The 13,011-nt window shown below is 40.5% G+C and overlaps 1 protein-coding gene across 3 annotated transcripts in view; it reads right to left on the bottom strand.

Annotated features, from left to right (window-relative positions):
* Positions 1-12,847, bottom strand: part of urb2 (URB2 ribosome biogenesis homolog) — a 30,694-nt gene extending 17,847 nt beyond the window's left edge. For all 3 annotated transcript variants that reach the window (XR_009065661.1, XR_009065667.1, XM_057851321.1), the window contains exons 1-9: positions 12,774-12,847; positions 10,763-10,906; positions 10,470-10,646; positions 7,005-8,047; positions 6,765-6,903; positions 3,022-5,350; positions 2,769-2,929; positions 2,551-2,661; positions 752-994 (exon numbers count right to left, since the gene is read on the bottom strand). Coding sequence is in view for 1 of the 3 variants with exons in the window: in XM_057851321.1 (XP_057707304.1) it covers positions 752-994; positions 2,551-2,661; positions 2,769-2,929; positions 3,022-5,350; positions 6,765-6,903; positions 7,005-8,047; positions 10,470-10,646; positions 10,763-10,888 (4,329 nt within the window). In the remaining 2 variants the exon portion in view is untranslated. The remainder of the gene's footprint in view (positions 1-751; positions 995-2,550; positions 2,662-2,768; positions 2,930-3,021; positions 5,351-6,764; positions 6,904-7,004; positions 8,048-10,469; positions 10,647-10,762; positions 10,907-12,773) is intronic.
* Between the last annotated feature and the right edge of the window lie 164 nt (positions 12,848-13,011).

Here is a 13,011-nt window from a genome sequence, read left to right as displayed (position 1 = left end):
AACCATGCAGTACCAGATGTCGCATTAATGGTAAGAAATACTCATCACTGATTAGCAACAGCATAACTATGTTATTAAAAAGAAGTCAGAGACTTATTGGACTTTAAAAGTGTTGAAATTACACAAAATGCACACATTACCGGTAATTGTATTTTTCGTTTTAAACATATTGTATGGCTCTCACGGAATTACATTTAAAAATATGTGGTGTTCATGGCTCTCTTAGCCAAAAAGGTTCCTGATCCCAGACATATACGGTATATGTTGTCAGCCTTAATGATTAAAGCTGTTATCTTTAAGTTTGTAGTTAATTTACTGCATTTTTGACGTTTATGAAAATCAACCCATTTGAATATCAGGTGAAAATGGAGCAATTTATAGCAATTTCAAAATACACGCACTATTGACTATATTTATTGAACAGCCCTGACCCAAAATGGCCGACAAGTGACGACGCTCGTCCTCATTAGGTCACAGAGCGTAGCAGGCATCATATGATAAACATCAAAATCCGAGGAAAAACTAACTAGTACCTAGTAACACAACAATTATTTTCTTCAGGGAGTAATAATGTAAGGCATTACTATGTTTGAAAGTAATAAGTAATATATTCCTTTGAGTAACTAACGCTACCAGTGATGATCTCTTACAGCACCCTAATTGAGAAACACTACAAGACACACTTTGTCTGACAGGAACAACATTGAGAGTCAATTTTCAATGTGTACATTTACACACTGTGAACACGCACCTGAGGATGACACTGGATGATGGCAAAAAGCGCCTCATGAATAGCCAAGAACGCTGACTGGTAAACAAGTGCCGACAGGTGGTCAAGCGGCACAGCCTGAAGTGCTCCGAGGACCAGGACTACGTGATGAGGGTTGCTGATCAGACCCTCGCCCTGGCGCAGCAGCGTAGTCATCGCTGTCACGGTAGGAATGGTGAAGGTCAAAGTCAAGCTCGCGTCCTGGCTTGACAACCTTACAAGAAACTAACAGAATTGGAAAGTTATTGTCATGCATATTTTGTTTTAGGAAAATAAAAACTTACTGGGGTACTGACTTATGAGTACATTGACGTATGAGTTTTTTAGTTTTGTTTTTTTGTTTATTCAAGAGCAGTTGTTTGGGTCGAAATTTTTTAGGCTTAACACAATAGTTGGCAAATCTTAAAAAAAAAAAAAAAATGGTAGTGTCTTTGTTGAGAGGGTGTCAAAGGGATTCATTTTATTTTGATTGATTTAATGGTGAACATTGGTGGAAAATTATATGCACAGTATATAAGTTACAAGTTAGGTTACTGAAATCAAACTTATTCTAAGTCAAGGTACTTCTGTAAAAAAATACAATACTTTCACAAGTCTAAAACGTTTAGGTTGTAAGTCCTTCTGAATTTTCTGATTCAAAGCATTTTAAAAAAAGCTTTTTTTACTTCAGCTCCATGTTATGGATTTTGCCAGCCTTCCACCACTCGGCCCCAATGCGAGCAAACACTCATCATAAAATCATGATTATTATTCCACTTTACTTTGAAACATGAAATGGATTGCTCCTTCCGCAACGTATCAATGCTATAAAGGTGAATGGTAACACTTTAATTAACACTGGTGTTGTATGACTGTCATAAGACTGTCATAATTATGATATGACACGGTCATGAGCATTAATGAATGCTTGTGACAGATGTCATTAAGTGTCATTCGTCAAATTATGTCACTTTTGAATGGATTTAAAAGATGCAGACTGGACATAAATGAAGTTACTGACAAAATTTGCCAGGTGCCACTTAATGACATCTGTCATAAGCATTCATTGATGCTCATGACAGTATCATGTCATAATTATGACTGTCTAATGACGCTGGTGTCAAATGAAGTGTTAGCAGGTGAATGTTCATTGGTAATCTGTTGATACGGTTCAGAAAAAAAAAAGAAAAGAAAAAAATAGTGAACAAATTTTGGTCAGTATACTTGGTGGATGTATATATATTTTACTGGATTCACACTCTGGATTACTAAGAAAATTATTCTTATTTATCCTATGAAACAGTTTTCATTATTCTTGTAATTGAATTATCCTGGCAGGATACAACTGCATGCCAAACAATAAATACGGTTTCAATAACAGACTAACAGACTATAAGTTAAAAAAAACATTGAAACAAAACAATATATTAAAGTACAGCATTTTGAAAATATTTAGTACACATTTGGCAGACATTAACATTTACTGCCTCATGTGTGATCGTACAGTATGACAGGAGGTTTCTGGCTTCACTGATGGAAAACACATTGGCGCGTCATTAAATGGACCAAGCACTGCAAAATGTGTGTATGTGATATTGTCATTTCACTGCTGTGTCAGTCCTAATGAATGTCATATGTTCTTCTGGCATGCTTTCAGTGAATGATTACAGATGCAAAATTACAGTGCCATTACTATACTCTTTGAATTTCTCTCTAGTATTCAAACACATCATAATTGTTGTGATGTTCTGGACTGATTCTAACACAAAAGAAATTACATATTACGTAGGCATTTTTCTCACCACCATAGCAGACAAAATTTGTGGTGCAAGAAACCACAGAGATCTGGAGCACTGCTCAGGTAACTGACAGCAGGAAACCAGCTTGACGAGGATGACCACAGCCAGCACTTCCTGAAAACAGACAAACGGGGCAGTGTGAGAAATGGCTCATTTGTCTAGTAATTATATGACAAAACTTCTGTCATTCTGTCTGTAAAAACCAAGGAAGAACATCAAACCTTGTAGTTTCCAGCCCTTAGTTTGCAAGTGTCCAACCCATCCTTGATCACTGTCAGCATCAAACTGAACTGGCAAAGAGAACTGTTCTCCAGCAGATGGCGCAGCAGTTTTTGCACTGCTGGCTCCAGCTCACATGTATCCAATGGACACAGCCACGGAGCTATTACACAAAATTCAGTCAAAAAGGCCACAAGAATAAAAACAGAATGCCCCATCAATTTATTTTAAAATCCTATAAATTGTATTAATTACCTGTTAAAAGTTTGTGTACATTTTGAATGATCTGAGCGTACAACTCATCCAGCTCTTTTACTTTCTTCTCCTCTCCTTCCTCCTTCTTTCTTTCAGTCTTTGTCACTGCCATGTAAAACGCTGAAAGGAAATGCAAGGAGGAAACCAGGAAGTCCACAGGCCGGGCTTTAGAGTTCATTTCTTTCAGGATTTGCTGGCAGAAACCCTGATAGAAAGTCCTGTGGCTCAGGTTGGTTTTGTCCTCGCACCTTGTTGCCAAAGAAGACAGCTCACATTGCAGCATGATTGTGACGGTGTCCACCACATAGGCAGGACTGAGCGAGCAGGCGGACTTCTCGCCAGACTCACTGACAACCTGGGTTTTAAGGACCGACTCCACAGCTGATCCAAGAGAGGATGTGGTTCTTTCAAGGGTCTGGGTCAAAATTTGATCCATTGGTTTACTCCTTCCCAGGTTAGATGTCATCGCCTTAGAGGAGGAAGCCAACGTTGCTAGGAGAAGATGAACAGACATGATGGGGGTGCCAATATATGATGCCGTTTCCTGACTGGTCAGAAATGATGCAATCTGTTCTAGATTAAGATTCACGCTTCTGTTCCTCACCACTATCAAGTGGACCAAATTTACAATGAAGTCCTGCATGGCTTTAATCACATCCAGCCAATCAGAGCTGCTGATGGAACTGAATCGTCCTTTCTTGCTGTGCCAGAGAAGGGAGGACACGACAACCTGCAGCAGCGTGCTGCCATGAATGATCTTCAGAACACCTTGGAAGTTTTTGCACTCCACAAGACAAGAGAGTATCTTGAGCAATTTCACTTGGAATCCTCCATGACATTCTGCTGAATCTGGAGCCCCAGAAAAACAAGCAGTGGATGTGAGCATGAAGGTAAGGAGGAGGAAAATGGAAGACAGATCTTCAGAGTTCAGTCCATCGACGTTAAGGCTTGATAAGATTTGGAGCAAATTGACCAGCTCTTTGACTTTGCCCTCACTCAAAAGCACAAAGACTCGCCCTGATTGCGAGGATACAGTTATATCCTCTACCATGGTCTGTTTTACCAGCTCACCCTTTTGGTCTTCCTGATACTTTTCAAAAGTCGGACAAACTTGAGGAGCATGCGCGGACGTTAAAACCCCAAAAATCCTCTGTGCAAGTGAATAAACCGTAGCAGAGAACAGTAACGGCAACTCAACTAGAATGGAGCTGGTAATAAACTGTGACGATATGAGGGAGACAGATAGCTGATCTTTGCTTCTGTTGGACTGCCCGCGTAGCACTGAATCCACCAAAACATTTGCGATGCAGTTCACATCTTCCATGTTCATGTAGCGGATCAGCAAAGGTAGATTAGATGTGACAATATACCAGTGTGCCACACGGTGTGAGCTGGAGTCCACATTGCTTATATGCCCATCCCAAATCTGATCTCCTTCTGAACAATGTAGAAGCTCATCTCGATCTGAAATGAACCTGACAGCATTGTTTAAAGACTCTAGGGTACTTGGTTCTGCATGAAAAGCTGAGTCCAACAGAACTTTCTTCATTTGTTGCAAAATGAGGAGTTTTATATGCACAAAGCTGATTGGACTGGACAACTGTAGACGTACGGAGTTTATCTCACTATTTAGAAGATTCTCTATGCTGGTTGAAGCTGCACAATTAGAGTCAAGAGGTGTGTATTTGCTACAGTAGATGTGAAAGAGTGTGTCTATTTCGATCCAGGTGTATCTGAGCAAAAGTGCAGCTTCTTGGGTTTTTTGCTTCCATGGAGACATAGATACTTTATGCGACTGTTCCAAGTCCACATTCTTTTTTCTTTTCTTCCTTGCTCTCTGATCTGGAATCACATTTGCGTTCACATCTTTGTTTTCCGTCGACAGAAGTTTCAGCAGTTCGTTGAGAACTTTCTGCATCTCCTCCATCAGGTTTTGACCTTGTCTGACTAAAGGAGCAGGAGATGCATTCTCGAGAGTCTTCAGACTGAAGAAAATCACGTGAATGAGTTGGCTGAGAGAAAAAAGCTTCATTGATGCATCCTCGCGCTCGCCATCTCTTTTTCCACCATTTGCCTTTCCGTCTTCTTTCACTAAGTCACTTGAAATATATTTCTGTATGTTCTCTAGCACTAAAGAGCAAATTTCTAGGCCCTGAGAGGGAGGTGTGTCCAAAACACTAGTCCTGAGCGAGGCTGATACACAATCACAGAGAAGAGGGGGTCGAAGTTTGTCAAGAGATGGCTGACAGATCACCGAAAGGAGTTCAGAGAAGAAATGAGGCAGCTGACGGAGCTTGGTGTATGTCTGGAGGAGACTGCTCAGCATCAACTGTTGTAAGAGAATTGAAAACAGTGCTGTTTTAGACAGGTGAACATTCTAATCCCTCAAGCCTCAAAGAGGCACCTGTTAGTAACTCTGTTTTTCAACCATTTTTCTAAATCCTTTATAGGGCAATCATTTAAATACTAATGGAAAAAAAATCAACTTTTGAGTGCTATGGGGGGGGGGGGCAACCAGCGTACAGTGGTACCTCGGCATACGATCGCTTCGAAACACGATCTTTTCGACATCCAACGTAAAATTTGACTCGCCATTTCTTCCTACATCCGACGACATGCTCGAAATACGACAATTTATGACAGCGCTGCAGTTTCTTTGTTTTGCCGCAAGACGGACGCTCAGCGGATTTTCTTGTGGGAGAAATCAACACGGGTTCCAAGAAGGTTAGTGCAGGTGGTGGAAAAAAAAAAGGAAAAAGGTGACGTTTATCATTGAAATGAAGATGGAAATGATAGGAATGTATGAGCGTGTTGTGTGCCAACGTGAACTGGTTTGATAATAGGGCCATAGAATGTCTACAGCGGGGGTGGGCAAACTATTCCGCAAAGGGCCGCAGTGGGTGCGGGTTTCTGTTCCAACCAATCGAGAGGAAATCTTTTCACCAGTCCTGTCCACCGCAGTTGTTGCCAACAGAATATTGAGAAAGTAAAATCTCTACCGCACCTATCTTACTGTGACGTCAGTCACGCAGTGCGTTCAGGTACAGCACGCAAAACACGTCCACCACATTAGTACCCGATTCATTACATTACTACAGGAATTATTATATATTATTATTCCAATTTCTCTTTATAATTTTTTTGTTTTGCTGTGTTTAAATGCCATTTGTTATCTTACCAGCAGTATTTATTCATGATTTAGTGTTTTTTTTTTTGGCATGTGGAACAAACTAATGGAATTAATGATGTATTCTTATGGGAAAATCCTGCTCGACATACGATCATTTCGACTTACAAACAAGGTCCTGCAGCGAAATAACTTCGTATTTAGAAGTACCACTGTATTTGTTTTTATTCATGTTAATTCATTAATCAATTTTGTTTATTAACATTTTTTAATTTATCATTTTATCTACACATTAAATGTATAAAACATGTAAATACAGAAGAATGGTAAAAATAAATGTATATGTGGACATCACATTTTGGGTCATGTAGACCACACTTGTTTATCAAAATGTTAATAATTTGGCCTTCATGACCCAAAATGTGATGTCTTTGTATGTGGTTACCAGGTCTTTATATAAGATCGTTTTTTTTTGTAACGTAAGTGATGTAAATAGTACTTGGTCTAGACAGGCTTACGCTTTTGTTTGGCTTTAAAGAACCGATCCTACTGTACAAACCAAATTCATGCAGTATTCTTTTTTTATTTTAAAAAAAAAAAAAAAAAAAATGAGTACCTGTCTGGCCCGCTGGACTCGTGATTCCATACAGTCTGCATTAACCCATGCTGAAGATAACAACTCATCCAAGTCTGGTTCAAAAACCATGTGGTTGAGACCCAGTAGCACTTTCAAACAGCGATACCAGGCAGGAATGCTGAAATGCAGGAAATACTTAATTTTTTAGCCAAAGCACATCATGGGTTAAAACACAAACATATATGTTGACTTCATATAAGAGAAAAATCAATGATCTACCTCGGCTGGGCTTGATTGAAGAGGATTTGTGCGATGCTTTTGTAAAAATTGAGCTGAACTTCCGCATGTCTTATCCTGTCTGCTGCCACATTATAAATATCAGCGGATAGAGCCTGGCTAAGCAATGATTCCATAGCCAGCAGAGCCAGACTCCAACTTTCTGGGGAACAGGGAACACTGGGAAGGGACAAATCCAACGCTGGCACCAACTTTTCGAGGAATTTGAAACAAAGCATCCTCTGCTCTTCCTCGTTTTCGCTCTTACATTTTCTGTAGCTTTCCAGAAAGAACTTAAAAAGCAATGGCACTGTGTTTGACTTCACTGAGTAAAGCAGTGGCGGCTCACAAGAACTTAATTTGCAAAGTACAGCACTGGCTGGCCTTAGTGGGCCTTTTGTCCCACGTTTCCCTGAATCATCTTTGGAAGGTAGAAGCTCCTCCTTATAAGATGCCTGGTGCTCAGCAGAAAATAACGATAACTGAAGGATTGAGTCGATCCTGCCCCGAACATCTCTGCAATGTTGCTGGCGGATATTCAGATGTGTGAGGGAAGAGGCATACTCAGCAGATGTCAACATGTGTCTGAGAAGCAATAATGGCTGGATAAGCTGGTTGGTTACCAAACTGAAGACTCTGTTTGGATTGGCTTGTTGCCGCTGAACAGATAAATATGATGTTAACACCTGAAGCAACAATTCAAACAAATGAGCCGCAATGCTGTTTTCCTCTGGCCTCTCCTCTAACTCAGGGTTCAAAGGCACTTCAGGTTTACAGTCTGGGTCGATTGTTTGAATACACTCGCTTACAGTGTCGGTAATAAATTCAGATGGATGGGATACCGAGGGCAAAGCTTGTTGCACTTGATGGCAGGCCAAGGAGCAAACTTTAACAGACAGGCCGACCATGAGTTCATACTTGGTGGTGAAGACAGATGAGAGTGTGGAAGATGAGAGAATTCCCTGACACACTTTCAGCAGGGTAGGCACACCCACTGACAACCTGGTGGGGGTCCCAGCACACTCCTCCAGGAGGCTGAGCAACAGCTAGAAGGAAGGAAATAGAAATGTACGTTATTTGCCTCAATATGCAGTCGAATTGAAATGCTGAAATTCACTGACTGGCCTCAGCAAGATATTTTTAGCCAATGTAATGCCTCCAAGTTTTGGGTAACCATTGGGAAAAGTCAACTTTTTCTGTTCCCAGTGTATATAAAGTCAGGCCTTAAATGCAACCTTGGGTGAACTAAAAAATGCCCTTTAACCATAATGAGGCATCTTGTAATACGTGCAGTAAATCTGACACTCAGGTATCTTTGGCCAAAAGTTTTGCTTTAATTGGTCAGTTAGGGCAGAAGGTGTCCAATATTTTTTAAATTGTGTATTCGACTGATTATCCCAATGATGAATCAACTGATCGGATAAAAAATAATTTTGCAGAAATATTAAACAATGTGCACGTGAGGTGCAACAATTATTGTTGTTCACTAGGGGTCACCATCACACACTGAAATTTACATGACTGCTGCTATATTTCTTCAAAAGCATGGTATGCCTTAGCTAAGTGCAGTCACATACTTGGACAAGCTCGATGCCAAAATGTCCAGTATCATACACAATTATTCTCCAGACCATCTGTGGGCACAAGTATGATTCCTGCCTCCAGAAGAGAGCTAGTTTGCTTACTGAGAAGGCGCAGGAACAAGACAGAATAAATGAATGTTAAAGACCTGCAACTTATCACCCTCTGTAAACCCAAAACATTGGCCATTTTATATATCGGACGATAAGTATACAGTGGGGCAAATAAGTATTTAGTCAACCACCAATTGTGCAAGTTCACCTACTTGAAAAGATTAGAGAGGCCTGTAAATGTCAAAATGGGTAAACCTCAACCATGAGAGACAGAATGTGAAAAAAAACAAAATCACATTGTTTGATTTTTAAAGAATTTATTTCCAAATTAGAGTGGAAAATAAGTATTTGGTCACCTACAAACAACGAGGCTCCACTCGTTACCTGTATTAATGGCACCTGTTTTAACTCATTATCGGTATAAAAGACAACTGTCCACAACCTCAGTCAGTCACACTCCAAACTACACTATGCCCAACACCAAAGAGCTGTCGAAGGACGCCAGAGACAAAATTGTAGACCTGCACCAGGCTGGGAAGACTGAATCTGCAATAGGTAAACTGTTTGGTGTAAAGAAATCAACTGTAGGAGCAATTATTAGAAAATGGAAGACATACAAGACCACTGATAATCCCCCTCCATCTGGGGCTCCATGCAAGATCTCACTCCGTGGGGTCAAAATGATAACAAGAACGGTGAGCAAAAATCCCAGAACCACACGGGGGGACCTAGTGAATGACCTACAGAGAGCTGGGACCACAGTAACAAAGGCTACTATCAGTAACACAATGCGCCGCCAGGGACTCAAATCGTGCACTGCCAGAGGTGTTCCCCTGCTGAAGCCAGTACACGTCCAGGCCCGTCTGCGGTTCGCTAGAGAGCATTTGGATGATCCAGAAAAGGACTGGGAGAATGTGTTATGGTCAGATGAAACCAAAATAGAACTTTTTGGTAGAAACACAGGTTCTCGTGTTTGGAGGAGAAAGAATACTGAATTGCATCCGAAGAACACCATACCCACTGTGAAGCATGGGGGTGGAAACATCATGCTTTGGGGCTGTTTTTCTGCAAAGGGACCAGGACGACTGATCTGTGTAAAGGAAAGAATGAGTGGGGCCATGTATCGAGAGATTTTGAGTGAAAATCTCCTTCCATCAGCAAGGGCATTGAAGATGAGACGTGGCTCGGTCTTTCAGCATGACAATGATCCCAAACACACAGCCAGGGCAACAAAGGAGTGGCTTCGTAAGAAGCATTTCAAGGTCCTGGAGTGGCCTAGCCAGTCTCCAGATCTCAACCCCATAGAAAATCTGTGGAGGGAGTTGAAAGTCTGTGTTGCCCAACGACAGCCCCAAAACATCACTGCTCTAAAGGAGAGTGCATGGAGGAATGGCCCAAAATACCAACAACAGTGTGTGAAAAGCTTGTGAAGAGTTACAGAAAACATTTGGCCTCAGTTATTGCCAACAAAGGGTACATAACAAAGTATTGAGAAGAACTTTTGGTATCGACCAAATACTTATTTTCCACCATGATTTGCAAATAAATTCTTCAAAAATCAAACAATGTGATTTTCTGTTTTTTTTCCCCCCACATTCTGTCTCTCGTGGTTGAGGTTTACCCATGTTGACAATTACAGGCCTCTCAAATATTTTCAAGTGGGAGAACTTGCACAGTGGTTGACTAAATACTTATTTGCCCCACTGTATATCGGACAAACTATCATTGGCCACTTTTTAAGTTGGATGGTAATTATAGTGACAGGCTCACCCAAAAATGTGCCAACCTAAAGATGAGAATAACATGCTAGTAATGAATGAGTGCTCACACACACCTGTGCCATGTTGAGCCTCAAGCTGATCGTCTTGCCCTGCTTGAGAGAAACATGGAGCTTTTGACTATGTAGAAATGCGTCAAGGCAACTCCACAGCTCCTCCAGCACAGTTTGTGAGAACTCAACCTTTTTATTATACCAGCCAGTCAGAGCATATGTGCACCAATCTAACAAGACCTACAAAAATGAAAAATATGATTTGATGAATGAATCAATCAATTAACAAGCACAATCTCCTAAAAATGTATGGATTCACAACATCAGCACCACATTCCTAAAGAAAATAAACATACTTGTTCCTTGTTGGGAAGTAAGCACTGAGATGAGATCCAGGCAAAACGTGCTAGCTTTATCTTGTCCTCCCATGGAGTTTGAGGGCTCTTTAGCTTTAGATGGATGCCAGAGTAGATGGCAGCCATGGTTGCTGCTTTTCAAACCTAAAGAGGAGAATGGCAGGCATTTGAGCACGTCAGCATTCTTTTGACGTCTTTATTCCCATTGACAGTGTGTATTGAATGACACATAACAAACAAAGATCTTCATTACACATTCAATCAGTGTACTTGTGTGAACATTTCTCGTCATTTCCAGTCAACAGTTTGGACACTAGGGGTGTGACAAAATATCGAAATGGTGATATATCGTGATACTTTCCCAAAAGGTTATCAATATGCTCCTGCCAAGAATCGAGATATCGTTTTAAAAAGGTGTCAATGTTTAAAAAAGAAGGAGGAAGAAAAAAACAGCAACCAACAAGTTGCTACCAAAATCTTCCACCATGATGGTGTCTCAGGTAACTGTAAGGCTGTCAGTTGCCACGTTTACATGGAGCCAAATATTCCAATTACAATCGGAATATTTGTTCAAACCGAATAAATGTGTTCCATATAAACACCTCATTCGGAATGAACAGGCCCAAACCGAATGGAATTTCATTCCGATTCACAGGGGTGGAATATTCCTTTTCCCAAACCGATTAGAAGTAAAATTATATCATGTAAACAGGGAAGCGAAATGGTGTCTGGTTGCGTTCTTTCTGCGCATGCTCCGTACTGACGTGGTGCCGTCACTTGGTGACGTAAGTAACGTCACTTGCAACATGGCTTCCAAGCACACGCACAGCGCACCCACACAACTTTTTGAATGAACGGCGTATCATTCTGAAGTTTTGTTTCCACTCGAAAAGTTAAAACAGCAGCTGATCTGACGATCGATCTCCATGTTTTGCAACGTGACGCTTTGTTTTGATTAATCTGCGCATGTCAGACGGCAGTTGTCAAACGTCCTTTCGGAATAAAGGCAGTCACATGTAAACGCTGGATCGGAATAGATGAGGTGACATGTAAACAGCTGATGTGAAATTTCCATTCGGAATGATTTGAATCGGTATGAATAAAAGTCAGCATGTAAACGTAGCTAGTGATGATCCTCGACGCCAAATCCATTTAGACTGGGAATGTTCGTTCATTCGAAACCAGGGGCATTTACAGGTCACTTGCTGTTCATTTACAGGTCATTTCCTGTTGAGTTTGAGTCACTGCCTAATCATTTGGGTGATTCCCAGGTCACTTCCTGTTCTGTAACTCAAAATAAACAGGAAGTGACCCATAAAATAGCCCCAAATCAACAGGAAGTAACTGAAAATCAACAGGTAAGACCTTAAATGGCCCCAAATTGCTTCATTGCCTGGCACTGGCTGCCAATGACGGCCATAGACGTTCAATCCATTTGAAGAAGGTCGTTCATTCGCTGCCACCCTTCCAGTTCAAATGGATTGGATGTCTAATAGAAATACACTCATTCCTATTCGCAGCAGAAGCTTGTTTCTCTGTTCATTAGTTGTTTGTAGAATATCCTAGAATGATTTCCTGACCAATGTATCGATAATCGTTGTATCGCCATATCGCCAGATCATCTTCGTCGTGAGCTTTGTATCACAAATCGTATCGTATCGTGAGGTAACAAGAGGTTCCCACTCCTATTGGACACACTATTTAGTGCAACTGTTAATGCATTTACCAGGTGTATCGGGTGATTTCGAAGCCTGGCACATAAGATGCATGCTTAAAACTGCATTTTAGACAGGTCAAATGTATTTTTGTACTAGTTTTAAATCCAAGTTTAGAGGATCTCAAAACAAGAATAGTTTGTAAGTGACGGCTAATCATGTTGCTCAACAAGCTAACCACTAATTCGGCTACAACTAAGTTCCACTTTCGTCTATGAGAAATAAAAGCAAAATATACACTATAACGTCGCTGTTTTTCAGTAATTATAAGCAATTCAATCATTTAATCAACTTACGTTTTTTACGTTCACACGTGTCTGCTGTTTTCACATTTCTATGACCTTTCAACTTCCGCCCAAGCGTACTAGACAAAAGCAATAGATAACAAATGATAAAAACGTTGGTTGAAATCAAATAATCTGGATTTTCCAGATACAAATCTTTATGAAGATGGATTAAATAATATTTTACTGTTTTACACTGTTCGTTTTGTTTAAATAATCTTTACGTTTTTCTGATATTTTATACACTCAT

This window comes from Corythoichthys intestinalis, chromosome 1, assembly GCF_030265065.1.
Source record: "Corythoichthys intestinalis isolate RoL2023-P3 chromosome 1, ASM3026506v1, whole genome shotgun sequence".
NCBI lineage: Eukaryota > Metazoa > Chordata > Actinopteri > Syngnathiformes > Syngnathidae > Corythoichthys > Corythoichthys intestinalis.
The sequence above is the reverse complement of the archived record's forward strand: the minus strand, read 5'-3'. Positions and strand labels throughout refer to the sequence as shown.